Here is a 24,918-nt window from a genome sequence, read left to right as displayed (position 1 = left end):
GGATCCAGAATTGGCCTCCACAATCACTTACAGACTCACTGTTAAGACCATATTCATGGAAGACAATCTTACTCAGCTATGAGTGATCGCCAAAGCAGCAGCTTTGATCTTAGATAAAAACACCACTCACACAAGTACGTTCGTTCTCTCTCTCTCTCTCTCTCTCTCTCTCTCTCTCACACACACACACACGTTTACAAATCTTCCACAACACTGTAACAAATTTATAGTTTTAAAAATGGAACCAAGCAGAAAGAATCCAGATAAACCATTTGACCGGATAGAAACTGCAGCAGTTTCCTAACGTGCAACATAAAACCAGGAGCCTTTATTCCAAAACAAAAACTTTTATTCACCTGCCTCTTATGAGAACAAATAATGCAAAAAAAGGAAGATAAATAAGAGAGATAGAGAGGAGAGAAAATCATAGAAAAAATACTGATGAATTCAGAGAGAAACACATGGGAATTCCCAAGAGAATCTTGTTTTCATGAAAAGCAGTAGTGGGCTTTTGCTTTCAAACTCTTCGGCCTTTTTTTAAATTATTATTAATCCTGAAATATTAAAGAATATAAACCGTATGCATACAATAGATACAAAATTGGATACAGCACTAAATGAGACATATAATTCCTCTACACATTAGTATTAAAAATGCAAGAGTTCAAATTAAGAAACAAACAAAAGAATAAATGTGCATCTACCACTCCCCAAAGGCAGAGTGATTAGTGATTGGCAGCAACTGAGATGAGAGCTGTTTGTGGATATCTGGGAGATTTTGTCTCCCGTCATGCCAGAGTGCAGAGTCCCAGAGATGTTTGGGGAAGAAACACATGTGCTTCAACATTTGCCTCCCCATAAAAAGCCCTAGATATATTCCTTTGCACGGGAGGGCCATCATTACTATGGTGTGGATACCACTGATGGCGAATTGCTTGTATTTTTGCAAGGAAAATGAAAATGTGCCCAATGGAATTGACCTAAACTTAACATCATTCCTGTGAAAGCATGGCGAGTAACCTTTGGGGTTAAGGAACGGTGATTATGGAAATACTCCCACAAAACACAACGACAAGAAAAACTGACACTCCGGCTTAAAGAACTAGGTTGTTCATCCACTGGTGGTGTGCAATGTCTGTTCCTTTCACCTGGAATGGAGCAGGGCTCCTTGACAAACTCACCTAGAGGAGTGGAGATTGTGCAGAGAGTGTACAGTCCTGATCTCCAGTTAGAGCCAATGATTGTAGGGCGAGAAAAAGGAGTGGGGTAGAGGTCTACCTACCTAGAAAAAAGTGCAGGACCAGACTAGCAATTATCTTACGCTAGCCTTTCCAATGAGATGATGAACATGACAGTGAAACGAGTGTAAGATTTCCCCCCCTGCAGGACCGGGACTCAAAATCCATCAATTTGTGCCCTTAAGGAAACATCATTGTTCTGATGCACGTCTTAATTCTTTTGGCTCTGTACAGATTGTTGCCAAAAGCTTTCTTGCAGGGCTTAACGCTCACAAAGTTACACAGCCCCAAAGACCCGTATGCACATCAAACTGGTAAGACATTGGAGAAGAAGTGATATTGCTAATATTTTGCCATTGTTTGTAATCCGGACACTTCTTTTTGAAGCTTAAGGGCTGGTGGGAATGTTTTGGGAGCAGCGCAGCCACTGATCCAACATGGCTCAATCCCATGTTGCTCTGCTAAGGCAGAAATAATGGAGAGGCCACAGAGGAAGAGAGAGAGCAATCCCATTACTCCCTGATCTGATAACTGAGGCTACTGCTCCCATCTCTCATCTGGTTTCCTAGATCACTAGAACAGCATGGGATGGTGTTACACTTTCCTGTAACATAATTATCAGATCAAATATTGGGACTTTACGAACTACAGCACGTGCAGATTTTTTTTACTGTATATGCATACTTTAAGAATCTCTTCAAATTGGGCTTAAAATGGCAGTGATTAAGGCTACTGCTTTTATGGCCCACATCTATGTAGGGGGGGACGGGACCCAAATTCACACCAGTGTAAGAGAGGTGCACTAGGGAAACCTTGGTTAGCCCTCGACAGCTTTTCAATGTGTGTTTATAGAACTACATATCATGTGATAGAGCAGTTTTTATGTGCATAATTGGATGAATGCAATTTACATACTAACAGAGTCTGAGTGCTTACTGTGTCATTCAGTACAAATGACTTGTACTTAATGAAACTTCTGTTAAGTAGATAGTACATAATACTGTGAAAACAAGTTACCACTTTAAATCTTCCAGATACAAAACACAAATTAGTCAAGTCTGGCTGTATTCAACTGCTTAGCAGACCATATGCATGGAATTTATTCTTTTTAAAGTTCTTGTTAAATTAGCACATATGCATATGTGCAAGACAAAAGGCAATGCTTAATATAAATATTTAGTGGAATGAACAGAAATGGCACTTAAGCATAGACCACCCTGTCATTCCCTAAGCGGCAAAAAGATCCTGCTTCAAATTTATCTCCTGCTTCTAGTAGTCGTCTTTCCCTATTCGCTTGGAAGGTTACAGATTGGCTGGAAGTTCACATTGGTATGAGAAAGGAATGTCTGGTCGATGCAGTCTGGGAATAAAAGAAAAGAGCTGTATTTTAGTTAACTAAAAAAATCAGCGGGATAATCAAACAACATATTTAACAATACTGCATTCTGAAATATGTATGTGAATATAGTCTCTCGGGGATATTTCAGTACATGGAGAATTTTTCACCATTACAAGAACTCCAGTAGAGGCAAATTAGTTTCTGGGCTAAGTTAAAGGTGCTTTAATCTTTAAAACCCCCATATGCTTTCCCCCTGTGGTATCTGAGTGAGCATTTTCCCCCTGCATTCCTTCCCAGGTGTTAAGAACAGGAAGCAAGGCTTTTTTTCCTGCAGGTGTAACCACCATCAGAAATGTGACTGGCCACCACCTTAGGGTGGTGGCCAACTATTGCGGAATTCCCTTCCTTCAGAAAAACTCAAGTTTCATTTAGTTGCCCCTTCTAAAGCCCATGGGAATCTCTCTGTTTGGAAACATCTTAGGTTTGTAAACCCTTGGGAGACACGGTTTACAGACTGCAACCTATTCCATGTCAAGGGATGCGGGTGGCGCTGTGGTCTAAACCACAGAGCCTAGGGCTTGCCGATCAGAAGGTCAGCGGTTCGAATCCCCACAACGGGGCGAGCTCCCATTGCTTGGTCCCTGCTTTTGCCAACCTAGCAGTTTGAAAGCACGTCAAAGTGCAAGTAGATAAATAGGTGCCGCTCTGGCGGGAAGGTAAACAGCATTTCCGTGTGCTGCTCTGGTTCGCCAGAAGCGGCTTAAATCATGCTGGCCACACGACCCGGAAGCTGTACGCCGGCTCCCTCAGCCAATAAAGCGAGATGAGCGCAACAACCCCAGAGTCATCCACGACTGGACCTAATGGTCAGGGGTCCCTTTACCTATTCCATGTCAAGAATGGTCAGACATTCAGCTGTTTTTTTTTTTTGAGAATTTATGCTATGATGTTGTTTTCACCTATGCTTTAAGGGCTCCAGTCAGTTATACATTTTGAAAACAAGCACACAGCTCATTTACATTATTCTGAAGCCATATTAAATTGGTTGGTCTACATTCTTATCTGCAGCCCCTGAATTATATTCAGACATTGATACAAAGAGTAATAACAGATTAATACTAGATTATAGTATAGTATAGCAGATTATAAAAGATTAATACTGAATATTGATAACTATTTAAATGTGAAGATAGTCTTTGCCTTAAACACAGCTTTACCACATTATATTTGGGGCCCCTTTCTTCATTTTATCCCTTCTATGCATCTGCGTATAATAATATAGATAGCTTTTGTGGTCAGTTTAGGGGCATGATACTCTGGGGATGTTAAACTCTGGACAATATCATTTATATATAAATTAAATAGTGTGGGAGCTAGGATGCAACCTTGCTTAACTCCCTTTGTGGCTGGTACGGATCCTGTGAACTGCCCATTTGTAGAGCAACACACTTTCAGCACTGTGTTTTTATACAGACATTTAACAAAGAGCAACAATATTTTATCTATACTTGGAAGAGTTCAGCTTATCCCGCAGTCTTATTCGAGACATTGAATCAGCAGCTTTCAGATCAATGAAATCTGCATATAGCACACCACCTGGTTTCTTAACATACTTATCTATAAAATGGGCTAGTACAAAGCAATGGTCTATAGTGGATCCCCCTCGTCTAAATCCTGCTTGCTCTTTGGCAAAAATAGCTCCATCGGTTATCCAATCAACTAGCTTATTGTAAAGACGCTTTGTATATAATTTGCTAATTACAGGTAGCAAACTAACTGGTCTATAACTAGCCGGATTGCATGCAAGGCCCTTTTTGAATATAGGGATGACTACCGCTGTGGCCCAAACTTCAAGAAATAACCCGGATGAATCAATAAATCAGACTATTGTGCATTTAAACTACTCTGTCCTTTCCTCCCCACCCCCACCCCATGAAAGACCCTTCCAGAAAGTGAACACTGTGCATGCCACCTCTCTCTTCCTTGAAATCCCTCCTTACAACCCACCTTTTCCACATGGCTTTTTGTTTATCCTCTTAATCCTCATCCAAACTTCAAGTGTTTGCAACAGCATTTGCCCACATTCTTCCCTCTTCTGCTGTCCCCCCCCCCTCCCCACTCTCCCTTTTAGATTTTAAGCTACTTGGGAAACAGGAACCCATCTACGTTGCTGGCATAATTCTGTAAGGCACCACTGCACACTGACGGTGCAGTTTAAACATCTTCTTCCTTGTCCAGGGAGATGAGCATGTTTGGAAAGAGTCAGTATTGTGATATGAATATTACACTAGGACCACAAGTGTTGCAAAGGGAAACCACTCATTCAAATCGCACTTTGGCAATGAACTTGCAAGCTACTTTTATGCACCTTACTATTTTCTTAGCCCGCATGACACACACTCCCAAACTGAAACATGGGATAATAATGCCGGTCTAACTTGCATTTTTGTCAGAAGTCCTTGCAAAAGCCTTAAGATAAGTGATCTGGAAACTGAAAAGGGAATGCAAATATCATGGGCAACGTTCAATGGGACCATACTACCATCAGTTAAGGCCTGGTATGTCTCTTTTCTATAGAATGTGGGTTGAAGTTTAAATGCTCATGGACTTTGAAGACATAATAGCTACGCCTGCCAAATGTTAAAAAGGTGTTTAGGGAGTTGATTTATCCTCACTACAGAAGAGTCAGGCATTTATGCAGAGGCCTACAACATTTAATAAAGTTGGGGAAATCAGATATTAACAGCTTGCTTTTCTGTCAGAGGAATGCATGGGACTTGCTGTTGCTTTTTTTAAAAAAAAGAAGGGGGGAAACACAACCCTGACGTTGCAGAAATAGGCTTGACAGACAAAGGCAACTATCAAGCAATAGAAGGCAATATTTGTGCATGCAAGCCCAAGTATGCAAAACTGAGAAAGCAATTTCGCTGAAGGCATTTTCTGTGCCAAGTACTTACCTACGAAAGGAGCTACGGTGCTTACCTCTAGTACAAGAAGAAAAATCTTGTTCTATGAGCAGCTGCCATACTTTCAGACATGTTTCTGACTTTCAGGTAATTAACAAAACCTCGGAAAAATAGGAGGAGACCTGAAAGCAGAGGTGCAATGTGAAACGTTGATTAAAAGATGCATTCTTATGCTAATTGAAAGGAAGCAAGCTTTCAACGATTTGCCATTTTACACGTTCAGTACGTATGCCAAGGAACTTTTATAGAGTCACAGTCACATCAACATACCTTGGCAAGTTCAAGGAAAGGGTGCTTTCCTAAGCTGGCTTTCTAAGTAGGAAGTCGGGGACTGTACAGAGAAGCTAAAAATATGCGGCAAGTAGGATGAAAGCTTAACTTTCCTATGCAATCAATCACAGTATCTCCAACAGGAACCTATATTAATTACTGAATCAATCAACGGCCTTAATTTTAATTAGACTTGAGTTTTACTCTTGCTTTTTCTGCCAAGGTATGTATGGGCTATATGGGGATTTATTTGCATCAGCGGTGCATCTATAAATTGCCGCTGTTTACATTTAGTTCTTATATTTTATTGTTTACGGGCCGTTTCAAGAAAGTTGGCATGGAATTTTAAAATAAAGTGGTAGGAATAAGAAGTAAATAGTTGGGGTGATAGTTACGCCACAAGGCAAGATCACCAGCTGACCCAAGTAAGTGAGCCAAGCTTCGGATGTACAATGGATGCTCAAATACATTTAAAAGCCTTCTTTTCCCCAGCAACCTTCCCTGCAGCTGCCCCAGAAGCCTGAAGCTTGGCAGACAGCTTTTCAAAAGAAAATTGAGGGAACAGAAGCACTGTGTTCAGCAGCATAAAGCCCTTCCCCTTGCCTGAGTGAATAATGATTAATGCACAGTGCATTTCTAAGGCAAAAAGGATACCTCCATGGATTGAATACAAAGTGACAGGCACACTCGCATTCAAAACCATTCATATAGTCCAAGAAAATAATTATAAAAACTAGGTATCTTAAAAGAAAAGCTTATACACAAACTTTGACCTTATATACTTGAATAGTCTTAGTTCAGTTATGATGCTGTGTTTTAAACATAATGAGATCAATTCAGAAACAAGCTTCATCTTATTCAGATTTAGAAAACGTAAAAAATAATTCAGAAAAATCTACCCTCTGTCTCTAACAGACTTCTATTTTTCTGACTTTTAAAAAGGAGCGATGGTAAAACAAAGAGTATCAATGAAACCCACAGAGTATGAAAAATATAAAACAGATTTTCTAACAGAACGTTGAGGATAGGTATCAGACGACCCTTTGCATTAGCATGTTTGGGATTTTGCTTTTAAAAGTTAAATTAAATATTTAATTGATCAAACTTTATTTATTAAGGACTGGTGCCACATTCAAGCATGAACCGCCTCTTGTGAAAATTACTTTGTCTGTGAAGAGGCAATATGGAAATTCTATCTAACGTGCTTGATCTGTGATAAGTTCTACCACTGCTACAGTAAGCCCTTGATTTCAATGAGCATACATGTGCAAATTTACTGCCAATCTTTCTTAAACCCAGTTAGGATTGTTCTACGCAGTTATCAAGTTATTTGGAAATTCAGAAAGTAAAGTTTTTGATTGGGACTTACCAAGTACAAGAAATATCCACCAAAGCCAGTATTGTCCATTGAAATAACCAGTAAAGTAATCTGAGAACTGGAAGGGGAGAAAAGCCCCCAAACATGTTAGCTACATTTCAAATCATGCTTGTAACGTATTAGGTTTACTGAAAATACATAACATTATTATAGAACATACACAACAAATAAATAAAAAATCACAATTGGTGCATTTGGGAAGACAAATATACTCTGTGCAGCTTTAGAATAAAAGAGGAGTTATTTCTTTTACTTTCTTGTAAGCAAAGAAGTCTCAACCAACCTGTGAAAAAATGGTTTATTAAGCATTGCTCATTAGAATCAGACAGTCACCATAATAATGGTTGCGTTTGTAAATCCGTCTCTCTCCCCCGCCCCCCGCCCCGTGTCTGCCATCTCAAACACATTACAGGAGCCTGCTGCTTTCGATATTAACACCAAAAGTCACATTAGTTTAATCTTATCAGATGGGGATGTTTGGCTGACCCCACAAAAGGAGAGCTTTTGACCTTCTGTACACCCCCTACTGATAATCGCTGCCAAGAATACCAGTTCCATAAAGACCCCTGATTCATTAAACTCTTTTCATTTTCAAACTAGATTCTCCTGCATTCAGTTCCCAGCAGTGAGCTGAACGCAGCTAAATGAACCTTGAAGGGCCAATTCAATCGTTCCTGTTAGCGAGCACGGTAGACAGTTTTGTCTTCTCTGTGATGTGGGAATCTGAACAGGCAGCTGGAGGGTAGGGTGCGATGGTTTTGGAGACAGGTATCTGGCCTTCAGCAGACTGCAGACTGCATGCTTCACTGATAAAAAGGGTTGACTCAAATGTCTCCAAGAACTCGGCACCGTTACAGCCTGAAACTCAAAGTAACGCAGAAGGTGCACTGCAACTTTTAGAGGGTGGTAAGAAACAATTTAGTCAAGCAGGGGCTATTCAATCACTTCCTTCTCTGTTGCTACAATTGCTCCAACTTGCCAATCAACTCTAGGTTGTTTCGTGTCAGTAAATAATTGGCTAATTGGCTAATGCAGTATGTTAAGTCAAACATTTAAAGAAACAAGGCAGGGCCAAATGCTCTTATAAATGATTACATAGCAGAAAAATAAGGCCAGTTTGCACATAATCATTTAAACTGGCTAATGGAGCATTTCCATTATTTAAAGCTTGTTAGTGTATTTATGGCATTTGCAAAAAGAAAACACAGTAAAAACAAAAATACTTCCAACAAGGTCTAACAATATGCCTTCATCAAATGCAGAAAAGCTTCCCACAGTATTACAACACATTCACTAAACTTTAGTAAGAGGTGGCCACATTATTATAGCTTGGCCAACTATGAATGTCTCACAGGGCCATGAACAACCTGTTCCTGCCAACTGCAACCAAGCAGTACACTTGCCTCTGTTTTTGTGTGGTCCCACCTATTTATATCACCTAGATTTGGCATCATGACGCAGCTGCAGTGCAGCAGAGGACGCACACTGGAAAGGGCTTAAGCCTGCTGTAAGTCCTGAGATTTCCCCAGGCTGTGGGCAAAAAGAGGGAAGCTACAGGAAACCCAAACAGGCCAGCAAGGAAGGTTTGTAATAGCTGTAGACAGAACAGGTCAAGTATCTGACATCTATTAAAATTCCCATGCCTGAGCAATTTTAAGGGGGTCTCTGCTGCTGTGTTAACTGCAACAGACTGCCTTTGCTCCCACTGCTTTCCTTTGGATGTGACCTACTTGTCTCACCTTTGCACCCTCTCAAAAATGTGGCAGGAGCAGGGAATCTGTGGCATCCTTAAGTAGCTGCTGGTGCCCATGTGCCCTAGGCGTGCCTAGACCCTCACGCCTAACCTGGGCCCAAATTGTAACATTAATAGCACTTAGAAAAGCTCTTAATGGTTTGGGGCAAAAAGGTACCATGTTGTATCATTTATTGGGAGCTTCTGTACCCTGTCCCACAACAGCTTAAATACAATCAATTAAAAGAGGACACTTCCAGACTTCAGGCCAAAAAAATCCAAAATGAATGGCCCAAAATGAAAAAAGGATCTGAAGGGAGAAGGGGGAAAGCAAACTCAGACACCAATTCTTAAATGTGAATAGTAGGTCTTATAATAATGACTAGCTAGAAAGGAATACACAAACTACCAAGTTGCTTGATAGACATGTTCCTCTTGCCTAAACTGAATCATCTGTAGAAATATCAACATCATAGTTCAATCAAATTAAAGCATTAAAAGATAACCAAAGAAACAAAACTACTATAAAGGCAAAAGTTCCCCCATGTCACAAAAAACAACCACATAACTCAAATTTTGTTGCATTAAACTACAACAAATTATTGGTCCTTTAAGTAGATTCTTGATCAAAGTGGAAATAATTATCTGCCAATATTCATTTTAAACAAAAAAAGTCCTTTTAAAATTCATTTTAAGATCTGTAATTGGAAGAGACTTACTCGAACAATGAGAATCCATTTGATCAGAGACAGCCCAAATCCACAGATGGCACCATATCTTCCTGCTATGGTGTTCGTTATACAGAACGATAAGCAAAATCCAATCCAGTTGAAAATGAAGGCCACTAAAATGAAACGAACATCTCATTAAAACTTAATTGCATTTCTTTTAGCTGAATTCATATGTGTGTGTGTCTGTATGTAAATTGACTTTATCAAGATACTTATTTAAGACTGTTTAAAAGGTAAAAGCAAACAATAAAAAAGAAACCGCTAAGAACGGAGAAGCAATGGAGTAGCTCGTAATATTTAGGGTGAACTGGAATGAACCAAATCAAAGTTCTAAGACATGGGTGAACGGTCTGGGAATCAGCATGTTTTTTACATGAGTAGAATGTGTCCTTTTATTTAAAATGCATCTCTGGGTTATTTGTGGGGCATAGGAATTCGTCCTTTTTTTCCCCTCCTCCCCTTCAAAATATAGTCCAGCCCCCGACAAGGTCTGAGGGACAGTGGACAGGCCCCTGCTGAAAAAGTTTGCTGACCCCTGCTCTAAGGCTTCACAGACACTCCTGACAAATGTCCAGAGTGAGCAACTCTGAGGATCTCCCAATAAATAGCAAAAAGCTTGAGTCAAAAAAGTGTATTATGGACATATGGACTTCCTCACTTCTAACATAACAAAGTTTCCCCATGAAAAATGGCTTTAAAAGAAGCACTCATTGTTTTAATAGCCCGGGAGGTCATCCAGAGATTTGGAGCAAGATGTCATCAACACGCAGATAACATCCAGGTGCACTTTCGCTTTTCATGCAAGACAGATGAAACTGTAGGGATGCTAAACGGATGCCTGGATATGGTAAGTGATGCAAGAGGGCCAGAAACCTGAAATCCAGTCCAGACAAGATGGAGGTGGTGTTAGGAGGTGGTTTGTCTGCTCTAGGAGAAGTTCAACCTGTTCTTGATGGGATTGCATTCTCCTTGTCTTTGGAGCCCTGAGTAGCTTCCATAGCACAATGCAGCTTTCACCAGCTTTGGCTATGCACCAGCTCTAGCCCCTTCTGAACACAGATACCCTGGCGATAATTTATCCATGATCTATTAACACTCCCGTTGATTATAGTGTACTGTGGTGCCTTTAAAAACTCTCAGAAAATGTAGTTGGCAATCTAGCCATTATATTTCAAACTAGCTGGGTCTGGTTGAACAAAACATTACACCCGCTTTAAAATGGCTAAAATAGTGCTCTGTTCATTTCCAGGAATAATTCAAAGTATCCGTATTGATCTTTAACGTGTATTAAGATCTGCCTTGGAGACCCTCTTCCAGGATGTTAGGATGATAGCAATTAGCAATTGGACCTTCTCTATAGCATCATCCTGGCTTTAGAATTCTCTTCCCAAAGATTTTCCAGATACCAAGTTTATCTTTTCAGCATAGGGTGAAACACTTAACAGGCTTTTTAGGTCACCAATTTCAACTCTATTTTTATCTGGCTGCTGGCTGCTCCATCTGTATTTTTCATTGAAGATATTTTACCCTTTCATTATTTTTAAGGATTTTACATTGCCTCTCTGGAAATTTCTCTGTTAAAAGTGAGGGCCTTCAACTGCTGGGGATAAACACAACCCACTATCCAAAGATTAACAGATTTAATGGTCCTTTTCTTTCTAGAGGTCCAGAAATTGCAGGGAGGTTTTGTATTCCCCACCCCATTGCTCAATACTGCTAGACTGGAAAAGCAGCCTCCACAGTGGTGTGCTAAATATTTAAAGGAGCATCACGTCTTATGCCTTGTGCTAAGGAGGTGCACAAACTCACATTTCCATTTACAAGTGGCAAGTTCCATCATGTGGAGCTCTTATTTTCATTAGAGTACTCAGCTATTCGAGAAGCTGCTCCAGTTTCCCAGAAACATTAATCAGCGCTGTCAAAATGTAATTTTACTCTTCCACCAGTTCCTTGTTTACATCTAGATTGCACAACTTGCAACCCACCGAACTGAACATAGCCTAAAGGCCATATATGGTGACTACCCAGAGCTTGATAAATCTCCCGATTTTGCTGCCTGTGAAAATTAGGGGCGGCGAAACCATTTGGTATTATCATACGTGGCTCATCTGCTGTGCTTGGGCAGTGCTGACCTGGCTGACATGAATTGAAAAAAGCCCCTGCCCCATTATCCTAATGCTGAGCTTTCCAAACATTTCATGTTGGTGACACACTTTTTAAGCATGCATCTTTTCGCGACACAGTAATTCAGTTTTACTAGCAAACCAGAGGCTTTCGTGCGACACATGGACTGCAGCTGACAAATTAACGTGTCGCGACACACAGTTTGGAAAGCTCTGCTCTAATGTGCTTTTTTTACTTTGCAAACAGCACCCAAAGATATGCTTGTATAACCTATCTGTAGTATTCAATTAAAACATAAACACAGAATCTCTATGCTAAAGACCTGAGTTATTGCAGGTAATTTCAAGTATTGACATGAATAGTTGCAAAACATTAAACACTTGTTGCATATAAGTCATGCAATGACAGCAGGTGCAATACAGGGAATTGTCACAGGATGGCAGTCACGTATCATGATCCACAGCAAGGACGGAAATTAATTTAACTTCAAAATAAGGAGCAATGTTCAGTGTGTGTGACACACTATGGAACTACTAGATTCAAATTACAATGCTTCAATTACTGTAAATTCAGAACCAGGTGCTTTTATCATAACACTGGTCTACTGGGGAGGAGGATAGGAGCTGGGTGAGAAAGATTATTCATCCTACTCCACATATCAAGAGCCCAGCCTATGTTATTGATGTCAGTAAAAACTGATATTTGAGAGTACAGATAATCAACCTACACTTTGCCTCCACTTATCCAGCCTCGGAAGTCAAGTGCAAATATATCATTGGCTGCTCATGGAGTTAAATTTGCTCAACCCGCATGTCAATGGCAACTCTTAACAACACAGATCTCTCTCAGGATTCTAACATGCTTTATAATTTGACGCATATGCCTAAAATCGTAAAACGTGAGGATCAAGGCTGGTTGTGGCTCCTTGTGGTGCACATGAATCTAGGTCAAACTGCAAATTGCCGCTGCCTAACGTGTGGAACAGCCCTCAGAAGAGAGCCAAATTATGAACAAGACTTTAATATATTTCTCTATTCTCCATTAGTAAATGCTGTGTCTTGTGTGGCTGGGAAAAGAGGATTCTTAGAATCATAGAACTGCAGAGCTGGAAGGGACCACAAGGGTCATCTAGTCCAAACCCCTGAAACGCAAGAATCTTTTTGCCTAACATGAGGCTGAAACCCATGATCCTGAGATTAAGAGTCTCATGCTCTACCAACTGAGTGACATCAAGAATCCTGCTGCATTTGCCATGGAGGAGGAACCTCTGGCTCAGGGTCTGAGTGTGTCCCCAGGACTCAATCCAGGCCCTGTGCTCCCCCTTCCCTCTACATCCTCCTCTGTCGATTTTACCTGGCTGGAATGTGTCCTTGAACTATGATGAAACCTTTTGCATGTCTGAATGGAAGATGGACAGTGATCGGTGTCTGGCCACACCCATCACTGGTATGCAGCTGTCAAAAAGTTGTTTGCAATGAGAAGGGGCCCTTGGACTGAAGGGTGTTCCCCACCCATGCCTCGAACAACTGCTGCTTACAAGGACACAAAGATGTGTTACTTACTGAAAAAAGCCAACATGAAGATGCCATCATTGCCCACGCGAAGCTGGTCTGCGTCACTGAAATCGTCCCTTGGGGGATACTCTTCTTCCTTTAAGATGATGATGATGATGATGATTAATAAACACACATTGCATGGAATTAAATTAATACTTTTCAAACTACCAATTTAAGTGGGAATAGGTATCTAAGTAAAAAACCAAGGTGAATACATATGTACACTCAGTTGCTTAGATTGCTTGCTCATAATAAGTTATTTTTATTTATTAAGTGTACGTGGCCACACATCAGTAAAATTCTGTGACTTACAAAATAAAAACTGAAATATTTAAAAACATAAAATGCAATAATCAGAAAAATAACTAAGAAAAAACCCCTAGTTCAGTATCATTTATTTTAATATTGTACTGAAGCCAAGCTAAACCTATTTACTGAAGTGTTTCTAAATTGCTTCATATTCTAAGATTTCTAAGGACAAACAGAAAAACGGTATCATAAAAACAAATCTTGTAATGGCAGGGTCCAATCTTATGGGTCTGGGAAAACTTGGGACAAGAAGTTATGTCTTTGTCAGATGCTAAAAGCAACTGATAAGAGGACACTTCAGGGGCAGTGAAGGGATGCAGGATGCAGAACACAGGAGCAAGAGCAGAAAATTCTGATTTTCCGCTTACTGCTCAAATGGGAAACCTGCAGCCTTCCGGATGTCGCCGGACTACGAATTCCACCATCCCTGGCCAAACCACGCTGGCACGGATTGATGACAATTGGAGTTCAGCAGCATCTGCAGCCCCCATGGATTCTCTCCTTGCTGTGGGGTATGGTATGAGTACAGGACTTTACAGAGGAAGGCAGTCCTTTAGGTAAATAACTTACGGAAGCCCTGTCCAACTGGAACAAGACCTTGAAAATGACCTGGCAGCCAGTATAGTTCTCTCTGTAATATGTCTGCAGCCATGTACTCAACTCAACAACCTGGCTGCGGTATGGTGTTCTGCACTGGCTACGGCTTGTGGAGCTGTCTCTTGAAAGGCACATTAAGGTAGTCCAATTTGAGATTACCAACACACATACATCAGGCGGCTACGCTATCCTTGCTGAGGAAAAGGCACAGTTGGTGAACCAAATTAAGCCAATAATAGGCATGCCTTGCCATCAATGTTACCCAGATCTCCCTCGGCAAAGATGGATCACAGAGCACACCCCGCCCCCAAATGACACATCTGGTCCATCAGAAGGAGTGTGGTCCCATACAGACCTAGGAACCACCCACCAACCAAGTCTCCCTCTTACCAAAGTATAGGCCAGGCTTCCTCAACCTCAGCCCTCCAGAAGTTTTGAGACTACAATTCCCATCATCCCTGACCACTGGTCCTCCTAGTTAGGGATCATGGGAGTTGTAGGCCAAAAACACTTGGAGGGCCAAGGTTGAGGAACCCTGGTATAGGCCCATGAATGGCTTCTATATTCCCACCATTCCTCAGCACTTCATCTCTTTCCAAAGCTAATGGGTTAGGCCCACTCATTCCTTCCTGGTTGCTCCTTTGTATCCTTCAAGAGTCAAACAAAACAAGCAGCAAAGGGTGGCGGCCTCATTGAACCACATAATTTTACGAAAAAGTTGCGCTCTAAAATTACTTAGCCGCTGAGAGCCCCTTCACGTTTCAAGTTGTTGGGGTGCAGTGTAACATGCATGACAAAGACACTGGTTAAAAATGCACACAGACAGAAGGGAGCAGTGACTGGCCGCTCCCCCAAAATGTACATTTATGGGAAACAGTAAAATGTCAACGGGCCACCAGTTTATGTATGGATATTTAAAACAACACCCTAAAGTATGAAACACCTGCGTGCTTTCTAATTAACTCAACGGAAAAGTTCAGGTGTGTGTCTTTCTTCCCTAAGTCTTGCTACAGTAATTAAGATTTTAGATTCTGTTGAGTTTATGTGTCTCAAACAAGGAGCCATAGTTTACTGAGGGACTGCAGAAAGGTCTAAGTTGGTTCTCCAACTTCTGTATTGAAAAGGAAATCAGGAAATCAGTCCAGTGTCGAGGGCCTTCTGGCTGTTCCCTCATTGCAAGAAGCAAAGCTACAGGGAACCAGGCAGAGGGCCTTCTCGGTAGTGGCGCCTGCCCTGTGAAACACCCTCCCATCAGATGTCAAAGCAATAAACAACTACCTGACATTCAGAAGACATCTTAAGGCAGCCCTGTTCAGGGAAGTTTTTAATGTGTGATATTTGAGTGTATTTTTGGTTTCTATGGAAGCCGCCCAGAGTGGCTGGGGAAACCCAGCCAGATGGGCGGGGTACAAACAAATTATTATTATTATTATTATTATTATTATTATTATTATTATTATTATTCCGGGAAAATTATTTCCGCTGTAGAGACAGGCGCAATGAAACTCCACCAAAGCCCAATGTTTAACTTGCTCCCTATGCTTACTGAGCCTTGGGCTTCAAGTCTTAACTTTTGGCTTCTGTTCTTTAGTAAATAAAGTAGGTGGTCAGAAGGTATCCAGCTGGTATTTTAGCGTTAGATCAAAACGCACAAAAGATAGAACTACAGCTAAGACACTTCAGCAACTTCCAAGGATTCTTGTCATTGTTTTCCTGTTGTCTTAGTGGCACTTTGGGAAGTTTGAAGATTATTTTTGTTAACTTTGTCATGAAAGAAGCTGGAGAACCCCCAATTCTACTGCATTCCTGGATATATTTTATTTTGAAGATGCATATAGAGCATTATCGAGCATTATTTAAAATGCTGCAGCAGCCCCTGTGTAAACATAGACAGACCTATCTAAGTATTTTCTGATTTCCACCCTCAACTGTTCACATACATTTTAGTAGTTAGGGACTCTCTCTAAATTCCCACTAAATAATATGAATTTAAATCTCATTGATTCTAGCTACGCTATTGAGATATTCAACATGTGCTTATGTAATTGTCCAATGTAAGACAATAGTTCATTCATTACAAGTGTGTAATGAATATTCTAAATCAAAAGCTTTGCTGCTGTCAGACAGCAGAGGGTGCTAACATCCTAAAAAATACAACTTCAGTTGAGGTACCATAGTTTTGTTGCTCATACCATTGCAATGTTAACCAGCAGTATGGCGTCCCTACATTAAAGGGATATTTATTCATCATCTTTTCTTTCTTTTTTTTTACTTGCTAGTATGTACTATATAATAGTGAAAATTATACCTATTTTGACTATATGGAAAGACATTATAACAAACATATATTTGCTTCACATTCTGCCTGATAATGTTTAGTAGCTGCAGCATACTAACAGAAATTAGCCTAAACACATCTTCGTTGGTATTTTAGAAGTACCAAACAATCATCATTTGGAAGCATAAAGGTGCTGTGTAGTAACACCTCACAGAAACTCAATGAACCGAAAGCAAGTGTTGCATTTTATTTCCTTTCATCCTTCCTACTGGATACATTTCCCACTCCAACCCCACCCCAACCCCAACCCCAAATATTGGAAATTGCATCAATATCCAATCCAAAGGAAGAAACCTTGTTCACAGCAAGATATACTCTAAAACAGGGGAGGCTCAATTGCCCACAGAAATGATACTAGTTTGAATGACCATGATCAATGCTCCCCAAACTGATGTTATCCAGTTGTTTTAGACTAGAACTCCCATCAATCACAGCCAGTATGGTCAATAGTCAGGGATGATGGGAGCTGTGGTAGAAGGCACACAGTGAAGGCTCTTCTAGAGCAAGGATGCCCAGCTTACCAGGTATTCCTGGTTATTTCCCTCATGTTTTCAAATTTATTTCGACTACTGTAGAGGATGAAAGGATATCTTCATAACAGCACAATCTTATGCATGCTTACAATTAAACGTAAGTCCCAGTGTGCTCCGTAGTCCTTATCTTTATTTAAGTCTTTATAGAAAACTAATGAGAATCTTCGTACAGCATTGTGAGATTAGAATCGCGGCAAGTTCATCAAGTGAAGGCATTGAGAAATTCATTTGTTTCTGCTTGGCAGGAAGAAAACTCACTGCAAAATCTAAACTTCATAGAACTGTTTCATACCTCTGGTGGGCTCAGGAATATTTCATCAAACAGACTCCTAGACTCCCTAAATTGGCCGTGCTAAGCATGTAAAGAAAATAAGACAGAAGAACTAAAGGAATGTTAAGCCATTCAGTACAAGTCAAACATTCAAGCAATGTTTCTAGCAAACTAAATTAGAATTTAAATGTAATGTAATATAAAAGGAATTGAAAATAGCTCACAGAGAGAGATCCAGTAATTCAAATACTGACAGTGCTCTTCTATACATTTGTATTCAGAAGCAAGCCCCACTGTACAATGGGACTTACTTCTGAAGCATAGAATTTTAGCATGGAAATAGATCATTGCTATTTGGTCCGATTAGAAATTAAAAACTTACGAGGAAACAGTCACACAAAAAGGTGTTTTACTACACAGTATGCAACAGCTTTTACAAATGGGCAACTGAGGTCAAAATACAGGCTAAAACAGCTTTCTGTGGTCTTAACATTTATCTGAGATAGCATATCACATTGTTACTGTGATGGCAAACCCCTGTATTTGAGCAAATACTTTCTTATCTGATTTATAAGATTTGAGAGTCGTTAAAAAGGGCAGGAAGTTTCCAATGCTACCCCCATTTAAGTGTAAGAGTGAGTGAGTGAGTTTAAGTAAGCAAATGTCTCTTCATTAAGATGAATACAATATGTTGCATTCAATGTAGAGCTAACCAAAACATTCAATCACTGCAAGGATTTCTCCTTGCTCCTGCACCCCCTAAATCAATTTTGGGGATTCCTCCAACCCAGTTTAGAAGATTTGGGGTAGTACAAGGAGCGTGCAAGGAGGTGGGGAAGGGAAATCCCCTTGTAACAGCACTAATTGTACTAGCACAGCTATTTAGCTGAATACCACCTACAGCCCAGTACAAAGACATCAGAGATGGAAAAACATTTCAAATATTTATGCAGTAGTTTTATATTTATATATAATACCAGCCTTGAACAAGAATGAGAATAAAAACCTGCAAAAATTCCTATGTGCCAGCAAAATTATTAAGCATGTGCATGCAGCCAGGTACCTGCAGTTTTGTACTGTGACATATACTTACTCTCTAGCATTGTAACTGGTGACCCTTCAGATTAAATGCAGCTTAACCACTGCACATGGTGGCCCACCAAGAATTCAGTGGAGCTACTATTGTTGCCTTTCTAGGTCTACGAAGTAGAAAGGACTACTGTGCTCTTGTAGCTGGTGGACTGTGCATGGTTTGATTAGTTATGAACTGAGTTCATGAATATTAAGCATGAAACAAAGCGCGAAGTAGTCAACGGGTCCTTTTTTTCTTTCTTTTACTCCATAAAGTGCTACAGAAACATTCTCTATTCTTAAGATGCTTTGTACAAATAATCAAAACAACCCCCTCTTAATTTAGCTAGCTAATATAACCTTTAACAAGCTAAGCGAGTGTCAGTGAAGTTTGCTTCGGAAATTGATTTTTATCCAATATATAGCAAAGCCAATCCAAAGTTACGCATTTCAAAAATGCATGTTTTCATGCTGCCCAGATTGCTCACTCACTCTTTGAGCTGCTGCTGCTTCTGCTGCAACAGCTGCCATTGCTGCAGCTTTGGCCTTCTCCGCTTCATCATAAGTGGGAAGAGAGGTAGCTACACTGTATGGAGGTGGCACAGGGTAAAAGTCATTAGGTGATTCCATTTCTGTTAAAAAAACACAGAGACACAAACATCAACTCACATTTTAGAGGCTAAATAATCATTAGTCAGAACTACAAGTCTATAAAGCCTTTAAGAATGCTGTATTGTTTCTTATAGCTAGAAATACTGAGGGTGGTTTTATATATTTATCAAAACAATTGATTCCTCATATCTCTGTCCTGTTAGGATTGTGGTCCAAGTTTAATCAAATAAGACATGCTAGCCTTAGCATACATAGACAGAAAGGCATCCAAGACAAATCCATATCACAAAGAACATTAATTTAATCGGGTTATTTGCTCTATTAAGCACAAAGTCATTCGGGGTCCTGTACAAAAAGAAAAGAGCAGATCGTATTTTATAAAGGGCAGCAGAAGGAAGCATGAAGAGATGATGACACCATATGCTTCTGAAAAGATTATTCAAGCTATATTTACTGCTCCAGCATAGCTAAAAATATCTGAGGTTATATAAATGAAAGGAAATACCTGCTGTTGCAGCTGCTTCTGCAGCAATACTACAGTAAGGTGGAGGTGAAGTATCTTCTTCAGGTAAAGATGCCTCCATTTGAGAGGCTGGTGCAGTTTCTGTAGAGGTGGAAGGTTGTTCAGCCACTGATGATTCTGGAAGATCATCTTCATTGTGAAGCTTTTAAGAAAAACAAATACATTCAGGGAACTGTTTCATCTACTACAATGCAATTTATTAAGTAATGACTGAAGAGAAACCAGTAACAAGAGTAACTCCTAATCTGGACTTAACCATACTACAGTGGTACCTCTAGTTACGAACTCAATTCGTTCCGGAGGTCTGTTCTTAACCTGAAACTGTTCTTAACTAGTGACGTGCTTTCACTAATGGGGCCTCTTGCTGCCACTGCACCGCTAGCACACGATTTCCGTTCTCATCCTGGGGCAAAGTTTTCAACTCGAGGTAACTCTTCCAGGTTAGCGGAGTTTGAAACCTGAAGCGTTTGTAACCTGAGGCGTTGTAAGTCGAGGTACCACTGTACACACCTCCCGCCTCTCCCAAAAGGCAGCAAGTACGTAAAATGTTTTTTCCCAAAAAAACATGTACTACTTAAAAGTATTTGCCCGTGATAAAAGGCTGAATGGTACTGTAGTGTTTCACCATCACCCTATTGTGTGTATTGGGGGAAGGGGTGTATTTGAGAGTTTTCATAAAAGAACATAAGGATCAACTAGACCCAGACAAAGTAAATGAGTGAGAATATATGAAACCATTTCATGATATGCAGATAACAATGTGCTATTTCAGAATATCACAGAACATTGCCTAAACTGTCAACTGCCCTCTTCCTGACAGATAATTGGGAGCAGAGTCCAACTCATTGCACCTTTGATGTATTGCGACTTATTATGTAGCTTGTACTAGGCAATCTTCTAACAACCCTTGATGTTAGGCCCTATAATGTGTAATTATGGTTGATTCAAATACTAGTCCAGAGTGTGAAGAAAGAGTTTCCTATGAACAACAATAACATTTCAGATTTGCCTGAAAATCCTCCAATTATTTCACTATGTCTACAAAGTCCTAGTTTCAGAATATGAAGCCAGAACAAGCCATGATAGTAGAAAATAAGGGTTATGCAAACCACTTGTAGCTGCCCAGATTTAAATATATATATATATTCAGAAATGGTTGAGATGCAGCCATTTACCATTTCCTCAAGAAGTGTAAATTCTTGTCATCAAATTGGCGCTTGTTCTTTTTCTGAATTCTTGTTATACAGCTCATTCTGTTTGCCAGGTTTGTGATTCATCTGCATTTACATTATGATTCATCTAGGTACGTTCAAGAGGCTAGTTATAGTTTGCACTTACGTGATATGAACTAAAGAGATAAAAAGAACTGTACTATAACTTGTTCATTATCAGCAGTTACATTGCTCGCATTGTGCGAGTCAGAAGTAATTCTACTAACAACTAACATCAGATCACATTGGCTGTTTTAAAGTCCTCCTCTTGAGCAAGAGTTGAAAAATTCCACCACTCAATCTACAACCAAAAAGGTTATATAACAGCACTCAAAAAGCATTATCCTGTAAATGAAAGCATTGCGAGACACCTTCCAATTCCTCAAGCCTTTCCCAATGTCCCTTGATGAAAAGGGACCTTATACCAAAATTTAAAAGCTCTGTGAAATCTAACAAACATCCCTGATTTCACAGTTTTGTGAAGGGGTGTTTGTGTCCAACAGGGCTGTACAGCCAATGTCTCAAAGCACCCTGAGGTCATATGGCACCACTTGCCCCAACCCCAATGTTCATGTTCAATGAAGATGTCTTCTACAAAGAAAAGCATATACATACAGACGTATTTACACAAATTTTACTTTGCAGACATCTAGGCCTAATGCTTAGACATCCAGAGCACTTACATTTCACAACCCTAGATTCACGTCCAGATGAACGTTCTCACATTCTTCACAGCATGTGACTTTACACCATGCACACATGAAAGTGTATAGCATTTCACAATACTGCAGCTTCTCACACACAGTTTAGCTCTGTGGTGTCTGTTCTTTTTAGGTGTTTTATTTCAACCACCATACTTTACTTTCTGCTTTGGACATTTGGAGATCAACATGTTGACGTTATGCCTTTTGGGGTTGCACAGAGTGTTAATTGCAAAGACAGATACTAAGAAATGCACTGGATTCTTAGTGACCCCAGATATTCTGTTTCATGAAACCCAAACTCCTGTGCCATGAAATGCACAATTGTTTGAAAAATAAAATTCTGTTCTGAACTTTTTAAAAATGCACTTTTGTAACTTGGGGGGGGGGTTGTAATATATATGCAAATTGTGGGAAAATATGAACTGTTACCAGATCTACTCATGTTTCTATGCAAGAAACAATTGTGCACCACAGATTTCATTGCAACAAGCATAATTACTCTGCAAATACCAACACTGCTTTGCTCTGACACAGAGGCTAATCTTATTAAGGGCAGGGCTGGGCTTAAGAGGCACAGCATTAAAGAACACAGGTAGCAACTTATCCTTTGTCATCACAATATAATTTCTGGCCTCCTGCCAGAAAGGAAGCAAAACACAGGTTTCTTGCCAATTGGACCATGCTCTTAGTACACAACTTTTTCTACTTCAAGGAATATTATCTTCATTAATATTTATTAAACTTGCACCCTACCCTTCCTTCCAGGGCAGCAAACATCAAAATGTTAAGACAATTTAAAACCTCTATAAGCCACCTAAGAACATAAGCACTTTTTCAATAACTGTAAAGAAACTCCCAATAATCTAATTTAAGCAGATGTTTTAGTTGTGATTCCTGCATTGAAGGGAGATGGACTAGATGACCGTTGGGTGCCATGCAACTTTATGGTACCATGATTCTACTAAATAAGAGCAGGCTGTGTGGGTGAACTGTAGGAAAGAGTAGATTTTCCCAGCTCCACTTTATTGCTTCTTGGGTTATTCCTTGAGTTGTACTATTTAGTAATAAGGAAGAATAATTTCCAGAATTCTGGTAGACAAAGAAAGCACTTCTGAAGAAGAAGAAGAGGAGGAGGAGGAGGAAGAGGAAGAGCAGTTTGGACTTGATATCCCACCTTTCACTCCCCTTAAGGAGTCTCAAAGCGGCTAACAATCTCCTTTCCCTTCCTCCCCCACAACAAACAAGGTGAGTGAGGCTGAGAGACTTCAGAGAAGTGTAACTAGCCCAAGGTCACCACCCAGCAGCTGCATGTGGAGGAGCAGGGAAGCGAACCCGGTTCACCAGACTACCACTCTTAACCACTACACCATGCTGGTTTATTGCTTTGGCCAACATTAAACTTTTTTTTAACCATCCCTGCTTCCTTGAACAGAAAGTCTGTGAATTCACTGACGGGGGGGGGGGGGGGTTGGAGCAACAGAAGACCAGCACTGCCCTCTGAACTACGTACTTCTAAAGGAAGCAGGGAGGCAAGTTGAAAATCTTAGCCCGGCAGTTTGAATTACATTTATGTTTCACAGATGGAAACATTGACAACAATAATGATAAGCAATCTTACATTTTTGAGTGATGTGCCTATCCCCCCCCCCCCCCGCCCACCTCTGTGATATTTGATCTGGCCACAAATGAAAGAAAAGCTGCAGTCCTATTCACCCTTATCTGGGAGCAAGTTTCACTGAACTCAGAAGACTTACTTCTCATCAGACTTGGATAATATTGCATTGGAAGTGATACTCGTATGCGTGTGATGGAATGCAGATGGGAGTGACAAACAAGGTAGCAGCTTTCAAACCATCTACTTTCTCAGCAGAAAGAAAGAAAGAATAATCTGCAACACTTGTGTGTTGCAGAGAATTCTGCAGTGTTCTAGGATTTATGAGGGGAGGGATGACAGCTCTCCCTTGGAATCCTAGCTAACTTCTGATGGACTTATTAGTGCCTGCTGGAATTCCTGCAAGAATGCCCATCTTAGGGGGACTGAGCAATTTATCTTTGCTGGAAAACTTTACGTACAGATTAAGTTATGCCCAAGTCTTGCTTTGTTAAACCAACATTGGGGGAGCATAAGAATTCTAGTAAAAAAAAAGCACAGATGATGAAAACTGAAGTCAGCCCTGTTCAAGGGCACAAATGAAGGAAGGGCCCTGGGCCAATCTTGATAGGCACCATGTGAACTGAGAGTGAATCTCACTATCTCTATTGCTGCAAACTGAAGGAGAAGATCAGTAGCGATGCAGAAGCTGCCTTACTGAGAAGCTTGTCCACCTTTACAAAACCCTGAACAGCCTTCCAAGGAATCACTGGAACAGAGTTCAAACACTATTGCAACAGACACAGTGAATGATTGTTACTATAAGCTTCAAAAACTGGGAAAGTTGCCCGTTGCTGCTGAATATTGGTGCCCCCCTTCACTTGTGGTTTCTTATATTCAGAATAACAACAAAAATCTGTAAAAAAAACCCTGTAAATTTCCCACATTCACAGTAATAGACAGAAATACATTATTGATTCCAAGTGTAGCACAAGCCCCTTTCACTAACTCAAGCCTATCGCATTCAGATATACAACCTACAGATTTTCTTGGCTGTGGTTCAAAATTTCACAATGAGGTTGATCATATCATATAACATGGACGGAATTATGTCAAAAGTGAGACAGCAGATATCTACTGAATTTTCACTAGTTAGAAGTGAGTTCTGTTCTGAAGCTTGGTGAAGGCTCGGAGGCCCACTAGGACTCCCAATTTGTCCCTCAGGACTCAAACCAGGCCACACCCCTTCCCTCAGGCCACACCCCTTCCCCCAGTCCTGCTCCATGCTTTCCTTCACTGCTTTTACCTGGCTGGAATTTGCTCTGTGATAACGCCCCTTGCTTTCCTGGATTTAGGTGTGTGCGAGAGAGAGGGAGACAGATAGAAACATCTGACTTATGCAGCTTACTGTACAAAGGTAGAAGTGTAGAGTTGGAAGGGACCCTGAGAGTCATACAGTCGAACCCCCTGCAATGCAGGAATCCTGCCCACAGCCACACCTGGTTAGGCTCAAACCATCAACTTTCTGCTTAACAGCCAGACACACTGACCCATGGCACCATTGCTTCATATCTTGCTCCACCCATTTTGCCATGGTCCCTACCCACGTTTTGACTCTGGCCACTCCCACCACTGCCATAGTGTCTCTCCATGCCAATGCCTACAAGGCAGTGAAGCCCTTGAGCTGATAAAACGTTCTCCGCCCTGCTCTTCTCCCTCTTTTGTTATGTAATAGAAGTAAAGGGAGAAATAGGACATAGTATGCTGCATTTCCTTCCTGTTTTCTAAATAGTTGATCAGCCAGGTTGCTTACAAGGTCCATAT

General features: G+C 40.5%; 1 protein-coding gene across 4 annotated transcripts in view; it reads right to left on the bottom strand.

Moving 5' to 3' along the window:
• Positions 1-327: 327 nt before the first annotated feature.
• The window catches only part of NDFIP2 (Nedd4 family interacting protein 2), a 63,946-nt gene continuing 39,355 nt past the window's right edge, over positions 328-24,918 (bottom strand). For 2 of the 4 annotated variants that reach the window (XM_081858320.1, XM_081858321.1), the window contains exons 2-9: positions 19,571-19,730; positions 18,946-19,085; positions 17,404-17,463; positions 13,341-13,428; positions 9,643-9,767; positions 7,183-7,249; positions 5,560-5,665; positions 328-2,598 (exon numbers count right to left, since the gene is read on the bottom strand). In XM_081858320.1, the coding sequence (XP_081714446.1) occupies positions 5,562-5,665; positions 7,183-7,249; positions 9,643-9,767; positions 13,341-13,428; positions 17,404-17,463; positions 18,946-19,085; positions 19,571-19,730 (744 nt within the window). In that variant the 3' untranslated portion in view covers positions 328-2,598; positions 5,560-5,561. The remainder of the gene's footprint in view (positions 2,599-5,559; positions 5,666-7,182; positions 7,250-9,642; positions 9,768-13,340; positions 13,429-17,403; positions 17,464-18,945; positions 19,086-19,570; positions 19,731-24,918) is intronic. The other 2 variants (XM_081858322.1, XM_081858323.1) reach the window with 1 other exon arrangement.

The sequence above is a fragment of the Podarcis erhardii genome, assembly GCF_964252035.2.
Source record: "Podarcis erhardii genome assembly, chromosome: 4".
Classification (NCBI taxonomy): Eukaryota; Metazoa; Chordata; class Lepidosauria; order Squamata; family Lacertidae; genus Podarcis; species Podarcis erhardii.
Note: the sequence above shows the minus strand (reverse complement) of the source record. Positions and strands in the feature narration are given on the sequence as shown.